This window comes from Rattus norvegicus, chromosome 8, assembly GCF_021556685.1.
Source record: "Rattus norvegicus strain SHRSP/BbbUtx chromosome 8, alternate assembly SHRSP_T2T, whole genome shotgun sequence".
Lineage (NCBI taxonomy): Eukaryota > Metazoa > Chordata > Mammalia > Rodentia > Muridae > Rattus > Rattus norvegicus.
The window spans coordinates 111,245,308-111,263,585 of NC_141541.1; the positions used below are offsets into that span (position 1 = coordinate 111,245,308).

The 18,278-nt window shown below is 43.0% G+C and overlaps 1 protein-coding gene across 2 annotated transcripts in view; it reads left to right on the forward strand.

Moving 5' to 3' along the window:
- Positions 1-18,278, forward strand: part of Ryk (receptor-like tyrosine kinase) — a 72,927-nt gene that overhangs the window by 36,309 nt on the left and 18,340 nt on the right. The window contains 5 exon segments of one of the 2 annotated variants that reach the window (NM_080402.3): positions 852-905; positions 4,156-4,300; positions 10,187-10,287; positions 15,084-15,218; positions 17,457-17,543. In NM_080402.3, the coding sequence (NP_536327.1) occupies positions 852-905; positions 4,156-4,300; positions 10,187-10,287; positions 15,084-15,218; positions 17,457-17,543 (522 nt within the window). 2 annotated transcript variants of the gene reach the window in all.

Sequence of the window (18,278 nt, forward strand, 5' to 3'; positions counted from 1 at the left end):
GGTGCAAGGCCCTGGGTTCGATCCCCAGCTCCGGGAAAAAAAAAAAAGAACGAATTTTTATTTGAGACAGGGTTCTGGTGAGTTACCCAAACTGAATTTGAACTCACTATGTAACCTAGTCAAGCCTCGAACTTGTGTTCCTCCTGCCTCAACCTCCAGGTAGCTGAGACTGATGCCTGACTTATGAAAATGGTTCTATTTTAGATTTAATGTATATCACCGTCGTAATTTGGTGGTCATGTTGTCCACTTGAATCATGTAGTTTCTGTTCATGACTCTTACTTTAATGTGTGATTCTGTTGTATTTATCTGGTTTCCTAGCCTATGGCACTTAAAAAACATAACTGAGCTGTGTGGGGTCTCACCTTTGGGCTTAGGAGTGAGAGCACTCCTGGGAGACCAGCTCTCTCCGGGCAGGTTTTGGGTCTGGAGGGCTGTGAGTCAGCCTTCGCTCTGGGTGCAGATCCGAGCTGTGTGGGATGCTAAGGGCTGTTTCTCCCTAGGAGAAGCTTCTGTATCTTACAGGTGAGAATTAGGAGTCAGGAAGTTTTCTTCCTCTAGAACTGTAGCGCCTTTCCACTCCACTGGTTGTGCCCTGAGTTTCCATGACGACAGGATAAGTTTGTGGGTTTTCCTACACTCTTGACCACAGAAGCCCATCTCATTGGGGATCTGTAAGTGACTGACAGACTGTTCTTTGACCAGTGATTGCACTGATGGGAAGGTAGTCCTCATGGTCTATTGCAAACAGCTGTGACTTAGCTCAAACAGTGCTCAGAAGGTAAGTTAGTATGTAAGAGCTGTTACAGAAAACAATTTCTAAAGCACTTTTTACTTCTCTTTTAATCCAGAACTTGAAGAAGTAAAAACTTCAGCCTTGGACAAAAACACTAGCAGAACTATTTGTAAGTGTCACTGTGTTAGTGTTCTTCCCCCTGAGTGTGTGAGCATGATTGTGTGATGGTGCCAGTGTTAGTGTGTTTTACAGATCGATGCATAGACCGAGTGAAGCTGTTAGGATATTGAAGGTTTGAGAAATTCAAATTTAAACATACTTTACAGCAAGCTAACAAATGCCTTTTAGAAGCAAGAGTTGTGGTTTTTCTCAGGTAGGCCCAACAGAGGAAAGGATATTGAGAAATATGTGTAAGACCTCCGTTAGCAGAGCGTTTACAAATCTGACTTTATGGCCTGGGCCCAGCCCTTAGCTAATTTCATCTAGATGAAAGTGAAAATTTATGTCATTTATTCTATACTGTATTTTGATACAGGGAGATGACTTAGTTGGTAAAGTGCTTGCTGTGCAAGCGTGAAGACTTATTTGGATTCCTAGCACTCATGTAAAAGGCAGGTGCTTCGACACACTCCTTGGGTGTTGCACTGTGGGGGCGGGAAAGGGGCAGGGGTAGAGGGGCAGAGACAGGCAGATGGCTCAGCAGCCAGCCAGCCAGCTAGTGCATTCCAGGCTCAGTGAGAGACCCTGTCTCAACAGGCGAGGCAGGAAGTAATAGAGGAAGGTACAGAAGGTCAGCCTCTGGTCTGTGCATACACGTGCACACACATAAACACCTGCATGCACTGCACACACAGGCATGCACACGCATATGCACACGTACACACATGGAGAGACAGTCAGACAGAGGAACACTTTGGTTCAGGCTGGCCTGGAGCGGTGGGCATTGAACTCAGGGCCTCACGTGTGCTAGGCAAACACCTAGTGCTGAGCCACACTCCCAGCCCGGGTATACATTACTAAACACACAGAGGAAAATTGTTAGGCCAATTAGATTTATTTGTTTACTCTTGGTATTGATTATATTATACACTATTAACAAACTTTTTTTTCTCTTATGAACACATGGTAGCATTTGCACCAAATGATCTTTATAGAAATAGATGATATTTTCAGGAGAAAGTTACAAGAATATTGAAGTTCAGCATGCACTGGTGGACATTTATGTCTTTAGTAACTATCGCACGTGTTCTTCTATGCATTACCTCCGAATTTGACGATTAGGGGATAAAGGTTTTAAAGCACATTACAAACATCACGTCATTTTACCTCTAAGTATTTCACTGTAAGTCACTGAAAAAGCCCCCAGTTACCCAACACATATACACTTTGATTTCTCACATATAGCAAAGTAACAGTAATTCCTTAGTAACCTCTTCTATCAAGTCCATGTTCATACATAATTGAGCCCAAACCATCTTTCTGTAGTTTCCTTCCTGGAAATCAGGATCTAAATGGAGCCTATTCATAGTGCGTTTTGTCCATCAGAGACATTATTTTATGTTCATCAGACACACCACTTCTTTATTAGTTGATCAAATTGTCTTTTTGTCCCATAGAATTTGCCAAAGTATAGATCCTTTTGTGTTGTTTAACCTGCTTTTAACTCTTCCTTATAACCGGTAGTTAAATTTTGCACTTAATTAGATTAGGGTCACTTCTTTTGGCGAGAATACTTCATGGCTGTCCTGTGTGCTTCTTATTTACTTGTTTTAGCACCTCGGAGCACCGAGCATCTGTCCTAATGGAGGCTTTTGTTTATTTGATTGTTTTGCTTTTGTTTTTTGAGACAGGGCTTCTCTGTGTAGCCCTGGCTGTCCAGGAACTTACTCTGTAGACCAGGCTGGCCTTGAGCTGACAGAGACCACCTTTCTCTGCCTCCAGAGTGCTGAGATTAAAGGTGTCTCCATCACTGCCTGGCCAGGCTTTTTAAATGACAGAATAACACGAGTTGCTATGTACTTGCCACATTATTTGCTTTCATTCATCTCTGAGGAGGAAGAAAAGACTTAACTGTCACTACTTGCCAGGTTTACTTAAAACATTCTGGTGCTTTTTCTTTTTTCTTTTCAGTTTTAAATGCTCACAAGGTATTTCTCACCAAGAGCAATGTGAGGTACTCTTGGCCTCTGTCTCTCCTCCTTCATCTTTCTCTTCCAGCTTGTTCTCATTTGACCCACATCTGGCTGTCCCACTTGCCCTTTTGTGCTAATCTTTTAGATTTTTATTGACTTTGTTTTTTTACTCCAAGTTTAATTGTTTGGTTGTTGGTTTTTGAGCAGAGGCTTACTGTGTAGCCCAGGTTAGCCTCAAGCTCAGAACCCTGCTCAGCCTTCTTCCCAGTGCTAGGATTTCAAGCTTGTGCCACTATGTCCAGCTTGGGTTTGAAATTTTGAAAGCAACCGCAACCTTGTACCTTGTTTCTCCTTTTACTGTTTTTTTTTTTTTTTTAAATCACACCACACACACACACACACACACACACACACACACCACACACACACACACACACAGTATATTTCAATCTTACCCACTCCCCCTGTAGTTCCTACTGAGTCTCCCATACACACACACTCCTGCCCTTCCCCCCTTAAAAAGTCATAATTTCTACTTTGTGTCCTGACCTATCTTATGTTTTCATCCATATCTTTCTTTTTAATATGTATCTGTATGTGTGCTTGTGTGTACATGTACGTGTGTGTGTGTGTGTGTGTGTGTGTGTGTGTGTGAGAGAGAGAGAGAGAGAGAGAGAGAGCGCATTGAATTAATTTTTCTATTCCTGTGGTGTTTCTTAAAATAATCTTAGCTGGGTATAATCATATTTAATCAATAGAATCTTTTAAAAAAAATCAAAGAAGCAGAATAATATTGATCAAAAGAGCTGTCTGCCCAGCAGGGTGACTATTAGCTGTGTATAGCCTTGAGGCTGTGAATACATTAGCATGATATAAAGTATGTTGAAGTTACTCTGGGTGTTTTTCATACCACATAGCCAGGGTGGCTACTGTGTTGGGCAGGACAGTCTCTGTTCCTGTAAATGTGCTGTGGAGATTGCTTTACTGAAGAACACCCTGTGGGACAGCGCCGCTGTGCGTCTCGTGTACTGGGGTGTTTTATATATACCACTTGTGAGGGACTGTGTTCTTAGTAACCGGAAATTTTATTTATTTAAAGTCTTTTCTTAAAACCATATCAAAACCACCAAAATTTGTGTGAGTACCGCACCGTGGTTATCTGGTTTTATCAGAGTGATGGAATGCAGGCCTTCTTGTGAGGAACAGGGTCAGGTCTCCCCGTGTTAGGCACAGAGCCCTCCATTAGCCTTGTTTAAAACCCTGATGCGCTTCTCATTTTTGTTTCAGATGATCCTGTACACGCAGCTCCAACTACTTCCACACGTGTGTTTTACATCAGTGTGGGGGTTTGTTGTGCAGTAATATTTCTTGTAGCAATAATATTAGCAGTTTTGCACCTTCATAGTATGAAAAGGATTGAACTGGATGACAGGTACTGTACATGTTTTGGGAAACATGTTGCTTGCATGCGCATGAGTGCCCCACCCACCCACATCCATGCACACTGCAGGGGAGGAGGGAGAATGCTGAAGCTCAAGCCAAAGAGGAAATCAGATGCCTTGGCTGTTACTACCTTTATTTTTATTTTCGTTTTTTAAAGTTTGTGGAGTTATAACCTGGGGGAGAAATAAAGGTCAGATATGTTTTTCATGTTCATTATCCCGATTTGCCTCCAGGTCCGATTGCCCTTTTGAAACTGCTCCTTTCTTCTACTTCCTCCAACCCCCTCTCTTCACCTCTCCTCCTACCTTTCTTCTCTCTGACTTCCCACTCGAGTATCTGCAGCACTTTAAAGTTTCTCTATGATCCTGATGTGTAGCAGAGCAGAGACACTGGGGAGATAATTACACTAAGTGTTGAGATTATAAGGATTAATGATACTCCTCACGGTATCAAGGTTCTTTGATGTTAACCCATAATTATAGTATAGAATTGATGATTGTGGTATGCATAATGTAGTGTGGGAATGCAGACAGTGCTGGCTTAACCTGGGTGAGTCAGACACATTACAGCTAGAGTGCAGTGAGGGGTAAAGATACGTGCTTATAACCCACAGTCCTCAGCGACTAAAGGCATTCTCAGCATTGTATTTGACTTTGAACTTTGAACCCTTTCTACCCATCTTGCCGATCTTAGTTGTGATTGTCAGGTGATTCCTTATCCCTCACTCTGCCCTTTCAGCGCTTTTGTTCATACTGGGGCCATGGTACTGTCTACTAATCCATACCCACTATTTATACTCCAGATCCATCCCTGTCTTCCCCACAACTAAAATATAAGCTTTGTCCAGGCAGGGAGGAGAGGGCATTCTCTCCCTAAACTCAGACCTAACACTGTACAGTAGAACCATGATATCCGTATTTCCTTTATCTTTTATTTTTTATAATTATTTATTTTATGTATATGAGTACCGAAGAGGGCATTAGATCCCATTACAGATGGTTATGAGCTACCATGTGGTTGCTGGGATTTGAACTCAAGACCTCTGGAAGAGCAGTCAGTGCTCTTAACCACTGAGCCATCTCTCCAGCCCCCACATTCCCTTTATAAAAGATCTGGGAGCTAGTTGGATTCAGTACATATGACTTGGTCTCCACTGTCCTTCTTCTCTTCCTTGAGTAGAGAAAGAAGAGAGGAGTGGTGGGAACATGGCAGAGTACACATAGGTGCTCTAATTTGCTTTCTGTTCCCATGATAAAACACTGACCAAAACCATTGTGGAGAAGGAACAGGCTCATCTCTCAGGTCACAGGGAAATCAAGGTGGGAACTGGAAGGCAGGAACCTGGAGCAGGAACCTTGGGACATGGACGCCAACTGCCTTGCTTCCTTAAATACTGAAGGCCCACCTGCCTAGGAGTGAAGCTCACAGTAGGGGGACCCCTCTCATATTATCATTAACCAGAACATTTCCTCATTTACATAACCACAGGCCCCTCTGATCTAGGCAATTCCTCAGCCGAGACATCGTATGATTCTAGGCTGTGTCAAGTTGACAGCTAACTAGGTTAGTGGACACTGTGTTTCAGAATGTTTGGTGTACACTGTGAGAATGGAGTTCATTGTTTTGCAGAGGAAGAACTGGCAGTTGAGGGAATAGGGTGGTGGTAGACATTTTGTAAACGATTTTGAGAGATGATAAAAGTGAGGAGCATTACTGAAGAGCAGGATAGTCAGAAGTCGTACTTTGTGCTTTTGGTTTTTTTGAGGCAGGGTCTCAAGTAGTCCAGGCTGGTTTTGAACTTTTGATCCTCCTGCTCCACTCCCTAACAGGCACATACTGAGCTCACAGATCTGTTCTGATGCCCATTGAGTTGAGTTTTCCGTGACTGCTGGTGTGTGTGTTAAGGCTATGAATTCACATAGGCCAAGATCATGCTGTAACTTGTAGATTCCATGAAGCACACGTGTCTTCCTGCTAAGTAGTGAGCACTCACAAGCAAACTCTCTAGGTTTCTAGATGTTGTCTGAATAAAGGCAATTACATGATTGCTTGTTGTCAGGGCACAGCCTAGTAGTTAGGAGCTAGCCTCTGGGGCCAGGCCTTCTGCATCTGATGTCCTGCTGTTTGCGGGCCTCACGCCTGCCTTCTCACCAGTAAAGTGGAGACCGAGGGCTGTGAAGAGATGCTGCTAGAGGGTGGTAGCTCTCAGCCATAGCTACATGCAGCAAGTACGCCCTGCCAATTTCATTCCCAGAAAGACATGGTGGCTGGCCACTCGTTTCTTCGGGCATCCCCATTCCTCCTGGCAGTTGCTTATGACACACCAGGCAAGCTAATGGTGGTGACCAGGTTTCTAGGTAATGCTCTGATAACACTGAAGGGTCACCTGCTGCTCCTGTCTACACTCTGCTTCTCCTGCTGGTTGTGTAGTCAAGACCCAGAGACAGACTTAAAGACCATGGCTTCTGGGATTGTAGCATTACACCAGTGCAAGGAAGGTTATATTCTGTCATCCCTGTATTGTAGATATATAAAATGCTTGCTGCCTAACGGGCTGTGCTCCCTGGGAGGCTTGGTGGGGAGACCTGTGGTGCTGTGAACTCTTGGGAAGAGCCGGTGTTCTGTTACATATAAAGTTTCTGTCTGAGAGTGTAGCTGTCTGAGATGTGCTCTCATCAGGGACACATGGAGTCCATGCATGTGGCTTTCCCCCTCTCCCAACACAGCAAACTGATGTTACACCAGGTGTGTCTGTCCTGAAGGGGCTGAGGGTTGGTCTCCTGTAGAAATCCATCTGTAGCTGTTCTCTCTGGTCTCCCCTTAGTGACTGGAAAATCCATTCCTTAAGTATGGGGTGCTTGGATGTGTTTTTTCATTTTCTCTTTTAATTATTATTTTCTAGTGCCTCACTACCCTCACCATTAGGGTGGCAAAGTGGGTTTTTTGTTTTTTTGTTTTTCCTTTCTGTATTTGTTTTTACACTTATTGTTATAACAGACTGGAATATATAATAATATATAGAGTCTTAGAGTTTCCTTTTTCTTCTTCTTTGAGACAGGGTTTCTCTGTGTTTCTCTATCCCTGGCTGTCTTGGAATTTGCTCTGTAGACTAGGCTAGCTTTGAACCCAGAGATCAGCCTTCCTCTGGCTTCTGAGCGATGGGACTAAAGATGTGCATGAAGAATGAAGAGAAGCAGAAAAGTTACTACACTAAACATTTCCCCTTTTCATCACGTACCAGCAGCTGATGTCAGAAGTAGCTGATGTCAGAGCAGTGTTCTGCCTGGTTCATGTCTTTCCAGTTCGTAGGTGTCGCTTCTTTGAGTGGTCAGCCCACTGTGCTTTGGGCTCTCATAGGGGCCCATTTGGGCTCATTGTGCCAGGAACCAGGTGTAGGTGTTGGGGAGGGTGGAGTGAACAGGCACTTAGCTGTCCCCGAGGAGTTTGTGGTCTGCCTTGAGGAGGCATTCAGCAAGAAGTCCCAGCTGGAGCGGGGTGGGAACCTACTTCCTGTCCAGTGCTGCGTCCTCAGCAGCCAGAGCGCCACCTGTCATACAGTAGACACGTGATGACTGTTTATTGAATGAATACACAAATGGATACCACTCTAAAAATAGAGTAAGAGTCTAGTATTTGAAGATCTTTGTTTAAATTCTTAGTCCTAATCTGGGTGCTTACTTGCTTATGAAATCAAATTTGTTTAGACTAGTCATAAGCTGTTAAACGTTAGTAAAGGCACATTTTTAATCTGTTCCCACCTCCTGCGATGAGGGCTTTCATGAGCGTGAGGAGCAGGTCTCTGACTGTTCTTGTTTTCTTACAATAGTAAGTTTTGGCTCCAAAAAGAGTTTCTTTCTCCGCTGTCGCTTTGCTCATTCTTTACTTGGTCATTTACCCAGAGTGTTAAGGAAATGAAAATCTGGCATAGATAGCGGTAAAGCTTGACTGCTCGGGTCTTACTCATTTTTAGCTGACACAGGAGCGCCACCTACTGTTCAGCTGTCAAAGTCTGTTCAGCCATACACACTGTTGCTTTCAGAGAGTATTTGAGGTTTTTACATTTATCATAAACTTGAGTCTCACATCTTGTGAGGTAGGTTTCCTCCACTTCTGTGGAGAGTTTCTCATCTGTTCTCCCTTTGAGATGCAACCCTTCCCTCCTCTGCACTGAAGACTAGACTTCTAACAAATTTGACTTTTGGTCACATCTTTGCGAAGAACTCAGCCAAAACATGTACCCTGTGAGTCCTTGTCATTCCAAGGTTGGAGATGTGATGCATACCATTCCTCATGGTAAAATATCAGTGCGTGTCTGAGGGCAGAGCAGTATTCTCAGGGATGTACTTACACTCTTCCATGTCTTGGTGGGAGTAGCCTTATGCTTCCTTCTACCCCACAGAGTCTGAGGCTCCAGAAGGATTGAGTAGTTTGCCTAAGTTGCACAGCTGGTGATGTGGGCAATTTTGGTTTACAGGTTTTTGTTCTCCACTTGCTTATGACCAACTACATATGTAAACTCACATAAATCACTATTTAATAACTTCCAGAACTCCGACCACACGTTGGCCTGACAAATCTTTGTTACGTTCTCTGAGTTGAAAGTCCCTTCAGCAAAGTTGCTGGAAACAGCTGACCGCAAGCTCACAGGAAGAAATAATAATCTGAAATGCAAGCATCTCCAGGCAGGGATGCTGGGGCACATTAAACGAACAGGCGTTTCACATGGAGATTGTGCTGTGCAAAGTGGCTTGTGGATACACATGCTCTCCCATTGTTTATTGGAGGACACCCCTATCTCAGTACTTTAGCCATAATAGTAGGTAGTTCTGAATTGCGTTAGTGGTGAAAGGCTCCATAGAGCCTCCAGTACTCATTACTTGGATGCCGTACATCTCTACATTTTTGGGCTCTTGGAATTGGCAAAATATAAATCCACGTGTAAGTGTCCAGATCATAGCAGTTGGTCACCAGTTTCATTGAAGTCATTGGGGTTTGAAACTACAGTGATAGGGTACAAAGGGCAGTCAGTCACAAGGCTGTTCATATGTAACAGACATGGAGCCTCTGGTGGGCCCCACCACCTCTGTGTTGCAGGAGTTCCGTCTGGCTTTTTGGTCTTATTCTTTGTGCTGAATCTCTCCGCTTGACCCTCCACAGCTACAAAACTAAAAGAAATAGGCCAGTGAGATGGAAGTGTGCCCAGGGTGACCTGGGACAAGGCTGCTACCTACTGAAAGACTGGAAGGATATGTTTGGGAACTATTGATTTATAGTAATTACAAACACCTGATTGACAAGATTTGAGCCCACCACCTTCAGGGGCTCCTCTTAGAAAGTGTGGTATAATGTAATGTTTCAAGTTCTAGAGATTTCTGAGAACTGTGAGTTCTAAAAGTGGGGTGGAGAGCAAAGAGGTGCAACGTGTATGATTAAATAGTGGGCCTATGAGGACACCACTTCCCACGGTGCGAGCATGGCACACTGATTTAATTTGTGACGACTTCATCTGAAGTCCATTTGATCTGAGCCATTGCTTAAATGATCTTGTTCTCCTCCTTGTCTCAAAGCCAACTCAACTGAACAGCGTGGGGTCTTTCCTAGAGAGCTGAGCCATAGTTCCCTGACACAGCCCCTGTGTGGTTCAGAATTGCTGTCTGAGTACTTCGCCCTACACTTGCGAATACTTTTGCTCTGCTGACATGCCCTCCATTGTGTCATCCCTTAGGAGTTCAGTGTGGATGCAGATAGTGATGTATGCGTTTATTGCATTATTATCTCTCTCAACTTTATAGCTACATGTATTTTATATGTATGGGAAAGAAATTCCTTGTTGAGGCTCACTTATTAAGTATTTCTGTCTTAAAATTCTCTGCAGCATCAGCGCCAGCAGCAGTTCACAGGGGCTGTCTCAGCCGTCCACCCAGACGACCCAGTATCTGAGAGCTGACACACCCAACAATGCAACTCCTGTCACCAGTAAGAGTCACTTAATTCTAACGCTGTTTGTGTGGCTGCATGATCTCCATGGTTAGGGTGTTTATGGAATTAATGTACAAGCATCCAAGTTGTGTAAAAGTCGGTTTGATCTTCCGAGTTTTGTTTTTTAGAGCATTGAATTAAAAAAAAAAATTGGGGTATTTAAAAATAATTGCTAGAGCTAGTTTTACTTTGGGGGAGATTTCCATATTTAATTTTATTAAATGAGCTAATAAACCAATTTTATACAAATCCGAACTGTAGGATTTCTCTGGAATAAGCTAGTATTTTTATGGGGCACACAGAGCCTTTGCATTGGTTTTACTCATCTAATGTTAGAGATGGAACCCGGGGTCTCCAGGATGCCAGCTACACTGTGTCAGGAGCTGTCCACCAGTCCTTGGCACTGTCTTCTAATCCCAATACAAATCTGGTTACCATTGGAATGGTCTGTCTATTCGTCTGTGGGTTTTCAAAGCAGGGTTTCTTGGTGTGGCTGTGGCTGTCCTGGAACTCTCTCTGTAGACCAGGCTGGCCTCGAACACAGAGATCCACCTGCCTCTGCCTCCTGAGTGCTGGGATTAAAGCTGTGCGTTATCACTCTCAACTAAAATAATTCTTTTAAAAATAATTAACCAACAATATATACAGTGTGTCTTAGTTAGGGTTTTACTGCTGTGAGCTGACACCATGATCAATGCGAGTTATAAAGGACAACATTAACTGGGGCTGGCTTACAGGTTCAGAGGTTCAGTCCATTATCATCAAGGCCGGAGCGTGGCAGCATCCAGGCAGGTATGGTACAGGAGGTGCTGAGTTCTACATCTTCACCCAAAGGAAGCCAAGAACAGACTGAGCATCCTCAGGCAGCTAGGAGGAGGGTCTCTAAACCCACCCCATAGTGACACACTTCCTCCAACAAGGCCTCACCTTCTAATAATGCCACTCCCTGGGCCAAGCATATGCAAACCATCGCACAGTGTGATGTAAAATATGTATATAATACTGTAGTCATTATGGGATTATAATTTAGATTTAGTAGGGGATCAGTTGTGAGCTGATACCATGCTCTCAGCCATGAGACTAGACTAACCCTCTGAGACTGTAAGCAAGACCCCAATTAAATGTTTTTTTTTGTTTTGTTTTTTTTTTAAATGACAGTTGCCTTGGTGATGGTGCCTCTTTTTTTTTTTTTTTTGGTTCTTTTTTTTGGAGCTGGGGACCGAACCCAGGGCCTTGCGCTTCCTAGGCAAGCGCTCTACCACTGAGCTAAATCCCCAACCCCGATGGTGCCTCTTTATAGCAATAATAATGACAGGGAGGCAGGAAGGAAGACAGCCTTGATCTAATGTTATTACCAAGAGAATGCCAGTTCAAAGAAGACAGCTAATATCCTATACCTACAAAATCCTAATTAATCATCAGCCTTTCCAAGTCAAGACTTGATCTGTGGCTCTTTGGGCCTTTCTTTAGTTCATGTTGCTGCATCCTGATCTATAGGGAGGGAGGTAAGGGGGGCGAGGGGGAGACCGACACCTAGGCCAGGTGTGGCTTTGAAACCTCAAAGGCTACTGCCTAGTGATATACTCCTCCAACAAGGCCACACCTCCTAATCCTTCTAATCTTTTCAAACAGTGCCACTCCCTGGAGACTATTGGAGCCATTTGTATCAAACCAGCACACTCTCAGTGCCCTGCGGTGGTCTTTCTAAACTGTTTCCAACAAAGAATCAGACTTGTTAGGAGAAAGAGCAGGTTCCAGGTCTGGGGCAGGAAATGGGCAGGACAAATCTGAGACATATGACTGAGCAACAACATATCAAGGCTGTTGCTACAGGTTGAAGCTCTCACTAAGGACAGAGCCACTGAGTATACAAGAGAACAATGACTGCAATAAATTGGAACAAAACATGTGTAATACTCCATACATTTATAATGCTTATATTGCCTAGCATAATTATTAACTAGGGCTCCACCACTGCCTCAGTTTTCTGACCGCTGGCCAAAGGAACTGTGTTGCAGGGTAACGAGCTAGTGCTGGTTGCTTGGAGCAGACACCTCTTTACAGAAGACTCCCAGCTAATGAATATCAGAGGAGTGGAATAGTTAGAAAAGGACATTTACAGTCCTCGATAAAAGACTTTGTTTAGGAACGATTGCCATTGCTGAAAGCCCTGAGCACGAGGGGAATGGAGGCTTCACCATCAGCTCACTCACCCTTCCCGGGACCCACTGACAGATAACTTAGCAGTCCAAAAAGTGCAGCCACCAGATACTTTACACCTATGGATATGAAATTCCAACCCGAGGTAGTTAGCCTGGATCTAACCAAGGCCATGGTTAAAGGCAGAGGAAGGAGATGAAGGATCCTCTAGGAGCAAGGAGGACAGTTTCGCATCATTAATCTGTTTTCTTTGGTGGCAGTGGCAAGAAAGAAAGGCCAACAAGAAACCTCAGGGAAATCAGAGCAGCACCTGTGGTCACTCTCAAGGATGAAATATGACAAACCCTCCGTGAAAATGCTGTGGTAGATATGAAGGTCACTATTGCTTAGAAAGGCAAACCTTTCAATGTTGCTTTTAATGTTGACATTGGGGCCTGTCCTTACTTGTGGATATGACCTTATAAAAGAGATAATTCAGTGACTATGCTGAAAAATATTTAAGAATGCCAATGAAAGAGCGCTTACCTAGGAAGCGCAAGGCCCTGGGTTCGGTCCCCAGCTCCAAAAAAAAGAACCAAGAAAAAAAAAAAGAATGCCAATGAAAATAATTTATGTATTAAAAATTTGTCATTAATGTGAAATTTACTTATTTCTTGGTTTTTGTTGTTGACATTAACATAAAGAAACAGGTAATTCATTTATTAATAGATGATGAAAGCAGAACACTGGAAAATGTTTTTAACCTTTGACCTGGATGAGCGTTTTGCCTGCATATGTATGTGACCACGTGCATGAAGTCCCTGCAGAGGTCAGAAGAGGGCATTGATTCCCTGGGACCAGTGTTTATAACAGTTGTAAGCTGCCATATGGGTGCTGGGAATCTAACTTGGATCCTCCATTAGAATTATAGTGCTCTTAAACACTGAGCTTTCTCTTCCGCCCCTACAAGTTATTGTTTAAAAAGCTCAATACAAATATGATTGTTTTATGACTAAAAATAGAGGCCAGGCATGGTGGTACACACCTATAATCCTAGCACTTAGGAAGCAAGGGCAAATAGGTCTCTGGGAATCTGATGCCAGCCAGCTCTACATAGTGAGTTCCAGGCCAACCAGGGATACATAGTGAGACCCCGCCTCAAACTAAACAAAATAGTAATAACAACTAAAGGGATGGGGTGTGGCGGGACATACCTACAATCCCAGTATGTGGAAACTGAGGCAGATCGTGAGTGCTGAGCCAGCATGGGCTGCCTAACGAAACCTTGTCTCCAAAAGGAAAAAAAAAAGGAGCAGGGGACAGAAAAAAAAAAAACAAAACTTAAAAATATATTGAGCAAGAATTTTCTAACAGAGCAGAATAGAACAGATCACAGATCCAGCACACTAAGAAACCTTCATGTGGACTTAAACTTGCAGTAATGGTTCAGGTATTACCAGACTCCATCCACTATACCATTCTATAGACTTCATACAGTCGTCTGGCAGATGCTGGCGCTCATTGTTATGACCCAGTAAATTTCTAAAATTAAGATGTCTCCTCCTTCCCGCCTTCTGACCTGTGCCCCTCTCTGTGCTTCCTTCCGGTTGTCTGTTAGAAGTCAGCAGGCTGCTGTCCTGGGTTCTGTTGGCCAGCACTTGTTCTTTTTATCCCAATTTCTTTCTTGACAGGAAAACCCTAATTTATGACCGTGAATTGTATTTTTCTGGTCGTTGTATTGAGAATGGCTAGAAATTGAGGGAACTTAAATTTGAACCTCAAAATGGCATGAGCAGACTGGGCTGCGGGAGTACTAATGAGAGTGGCCGAAGTGATGACATTTTATCATAAGGGATGCATTTCAAACTTGTTATTTGAGAAGATCTTTTGCTATAAGATTTGTTGAAAAATCACTTGGCAGGGAAACTAAGAGAGGTATTAGAGTCTGTAAGTCAAACCTGTGTCATCTGTCTCAAAGGCATCCCAAATTATAACATTTTTAGCATTTCTTGTTTTTTGTTTTTTTGTTTTTTTTGGAGCTGGGGACCGAACCCAGGGCCTTGTGCTTGCTAGGCAAGCGCTCTACCACTGAGCTAAATCCCCAACGCCGCATTTCTTGTTTTAACATTTGGAAGTAGTAGTCCTGGACAGCACTGTTTTTCCTTCATTAAAAACAATTATTCTTGTTGATTCACACTGAGGTTTTGCCTGCTGTCTGTCTGTTGTGAGGGTGTCAGGGCCTTGGACCTGGAGTTATAGACCACTGTGAGCTGCCATGTGGGATTTGAACCTGGGTCCTCTGGAAGAGTAGACAGTGCCCTTGACTGCCGAGCCTCCTCTCCAGCCCCTTTCCTTAACATCTTATGTGCCCTTTGTCTTAGCTCCCCTGGCCTGTGTATGTAGTTGTTTGCTTTTCTTTTGCTTCCTTAGTCATTGCTATGACTGAAGTGCTCAGGTGGAGTGCCTATGTGAGCCCCGTGCTGTGGTAGGGTATTTATATTGTATTTCTATTGTAGTAGGTATTTATATTGTAGTAGGTATTTATATTGTATTTATATTGTAGTAGGTATTTATATTGTATTTATATTGTAGTAGGTATTTATATGGTATTTATATTGTAGTAGGTATTTATATTGCTTGGTCTGGCTTTGTTGGCTCCTCAGGTTACCCTACCTTGCGGATAGAGAAGAACGACTTGCGAAGTGTCACTCTTTTGGAAGCCAAAGCCAAGGTGAAGGATATTGCAATATCCAGGGAAAGGGTCACACTGAAAGATGTACTTCAAGAAGGTACTTATCTTCTCTACACTTTTAGTTTTGTTAAAAAATTGTTTTCATTTCCCATTTCTTTAGACTTCATACAATGTGCCCTAGCAGCTTTGATGAACATCTTGGTTTTGAAGTGTGATAAAACAGACAAGTATTTGTTATCTATAAGTGTATTCTATTCTTACTTCAAGTGGTCAGTACCCAGCATGTGTATTTTAAATATTTAAATTAGTTTAGGCCCTTGCTCTCTGTTTTGAACTTTAGATCTTGATCGAGGAGTTGGTGAAATGGAAGAACAGAAACTAACAGTGAACCACTGCATCATACGCGGTTAGATGGCAGATGCTTGTTTCCTCCGCTATTCATTCTGGAATGTGTCGGTCCACATGAACCCATTCTGTTTGCTGGGCCTCCTGGAAGCTAACCTCAGCGAAGTGAGGGGCTAAAATGCCTTAGGAGCAAGCAGTGCTCAGTGGATGCAGATGCTTACTTCCGGTCTGTTTTTCAGAGTAGGAATGCTGTTCCTGCAGTTGTCCGTTTCCTAACTTGAGTAACTAGTTTTCAGATCTCTCTGCAGTCTGAGGAGAATAACCAGGCCAGACAGCATTTGCTACAGAGTTCATGGTTATGCCTAACAATTTCCTGTTTCCAAACAGGATGCCCATACTTTGAGGAAATGTGGAACCATGTTTTCCTTGATATTTTCGGAGCCATAATAGTTTTTTTTTTTTTTTTTTAATGTTTTGTTTTGTTTTTCCTTTTATCTTTTTTCGGAGCTGGGGACTGAACCCGGGGCCTTGCGCTTGCTAGGCAAGCACTCTACCACTGAGCTAAATCCCCAACCCTGTTTTGTTTTTTAAATAAGAACTTTAGCTTTCAGAAAAGAAAATGTGACTGGCTAATATTTTGAAAAGTGGTGAGGTTCACTGGAAATCTGATTAAGTACAAATTAATCAGTAATTACATGCCACTTTTCTCATCTGTCAGATTGGATGAAATTAAAAAGAGATAGCTATATATCCGGACAGGGTATGAGGGTATAAACTGTTATGCACTGTGACCTGTGGTAAGGTAATCTGTGTATACACGTGCTTTAGTGTGGGTTTGCCCACAGTTACTTTTGCCTTTAAAGTGTGTGTTTGGAATATGTAAAGGGGACTGGTATGGGGAAGAGGAGACAGCAGGAGGGGTAGAGGGGAGGACCAGGTCTGTTCTGCTGGGCAGGGGTGGGAGGGAGAGGTCTGTCCTGCTGGGCAGGGGTAGAAGGGAGAGGTCTGTCCTGCTGGGCAGGGGTAGAAGGGAGAGGTCTGTCCTGCTGGGCAGGGGTAGAAGGGAGGAGCTCCTTTGACAGTACAGAGACTCGGAGGTGTTTGGACAGCACTAAGCAAAGATTCTCCAAACCCCTCTGCCTGCAGCACCCATGTCACTCAGTCTCTGACTTAGTGGGCCCTTCCCCATGGCACCAGTAACTTCAGCACACACAGGGAGTGACATTAAAGCCCAAGGTGTGCGTGGTGTCCAGGCATAAACTGTTTCAGGCATTTCTTTTAAATTATAAAAAGAAATTAAAAGGATGGTCTTGTGAGAAAGAATAATGTGTCAGTAATCTTTTTTTTTTTTTAAGATCATCTCATTAGAAAACCTTTTAAAAATTAAAAGTATTATTTTGGAAACCAGGAATTACCAATAATCTGAATGGATGTCTGCATTTGTTTTAACCACTGCCCCACCCCCCCCCACCCCCCAGGAAGGCCATACTTTCTTTCCCTCTGCCTGGAGGGCTCTTGAGGAGCACACTTGGCCCTAATGACCAACTGAGAGTTGGGCCACCTTGCCTGAGGCTGAGCGGTAGAAGGCTCAGAGGCCTCCCTGAAGCCAGGATTTGCTTTCCTCACTCACTTTATTGAAGTCTGAGTTTACAGAAAGAGAGGCTGTTTTCTTCCTCTGTCGTTGTAGTTTGAGGTGACTAGCAGACTCAGGTGTCCCAGCCAGCACCCGCAGCCGCTACAGCACGCCTGACCCTGTCACTGGTTTATTTAGAGAAATTAAGAAAAATAGTCTCAGATACTTAGTTTAGATATGATGTTTCTCAAAGCAGCCTGCTTTGTAGCCTTGAATTGCTTTTAACAGGTTTGGTGCAGTTTACTCTGGAGGAGAATTGGCAGCAGCCACACCTGTCACAGTTGAGTCGAGTCACTAGAAAGCTTTGGGATGTGAAGATTATTGTATGGCCTCATTAACTGTTTTTCTTCCTCTTAGGTACTTTTGGGCGTATTTTCCATGGGATTTTAGTAGATGAAAAAGATCCAAATAAAGAAAAACAAACATTCGTAAAAACAGTTAAAGGTAGGGTTTTTTTGTTTTTTTTTTTTTTAACATGCTGTTTCCATAATAGTTTTTTTTTTCCCATGACTCAGACTAGCAAAACTCTGTCCTGTCTCAGTGTGTGGCAGACCTTTGGAATTAGTCTATATTAGTGTGACTCACGGGCTAATGTTTGCAAATTCGGTTTTTCTCACCAGATATAAAACATAGTTTTCTAACTTACATAGTTTTCTAACATAGTTTTCTTAACATTTATAAGATATGACTCCAACTGTAGTTAAATTGCATAATCGCATATGCTTAACGTGACTGTGCCTAACTTTGGGTTTTTCCAGTTAAAACTCTCTCATAACTTCCTTAATCCTACATAAGAAAACATTGTCATTAGTTTCCTTTTTAACACGTTTATAAAGAAGATAATGAGCTGTCCTCAGATCCACAGTACCTTATATAATGATATATGTTGTTTACCTTTCATTCTCTCCCCTCTTACACGCTGTATAGTGCCCTAAGAAACGCCAGTTTCTACAACCCTTACCCGACTGCTACCCTCTATGCTCACCCAGTGGGGGAGCAGGCATACACGCAGAGAGTCCATGAGTCAACCTTAGGTTTCTTTAATCGACTGCTATCCACCTTTTTGTTTTGTTTTTAAATTACCTTTATTTTATTTTATGTATATATAAATGAATTTTATGTATATATATATGAATGTCATGACTACATGTGTGCATTTGTACCACCTGGGTGCCCCAG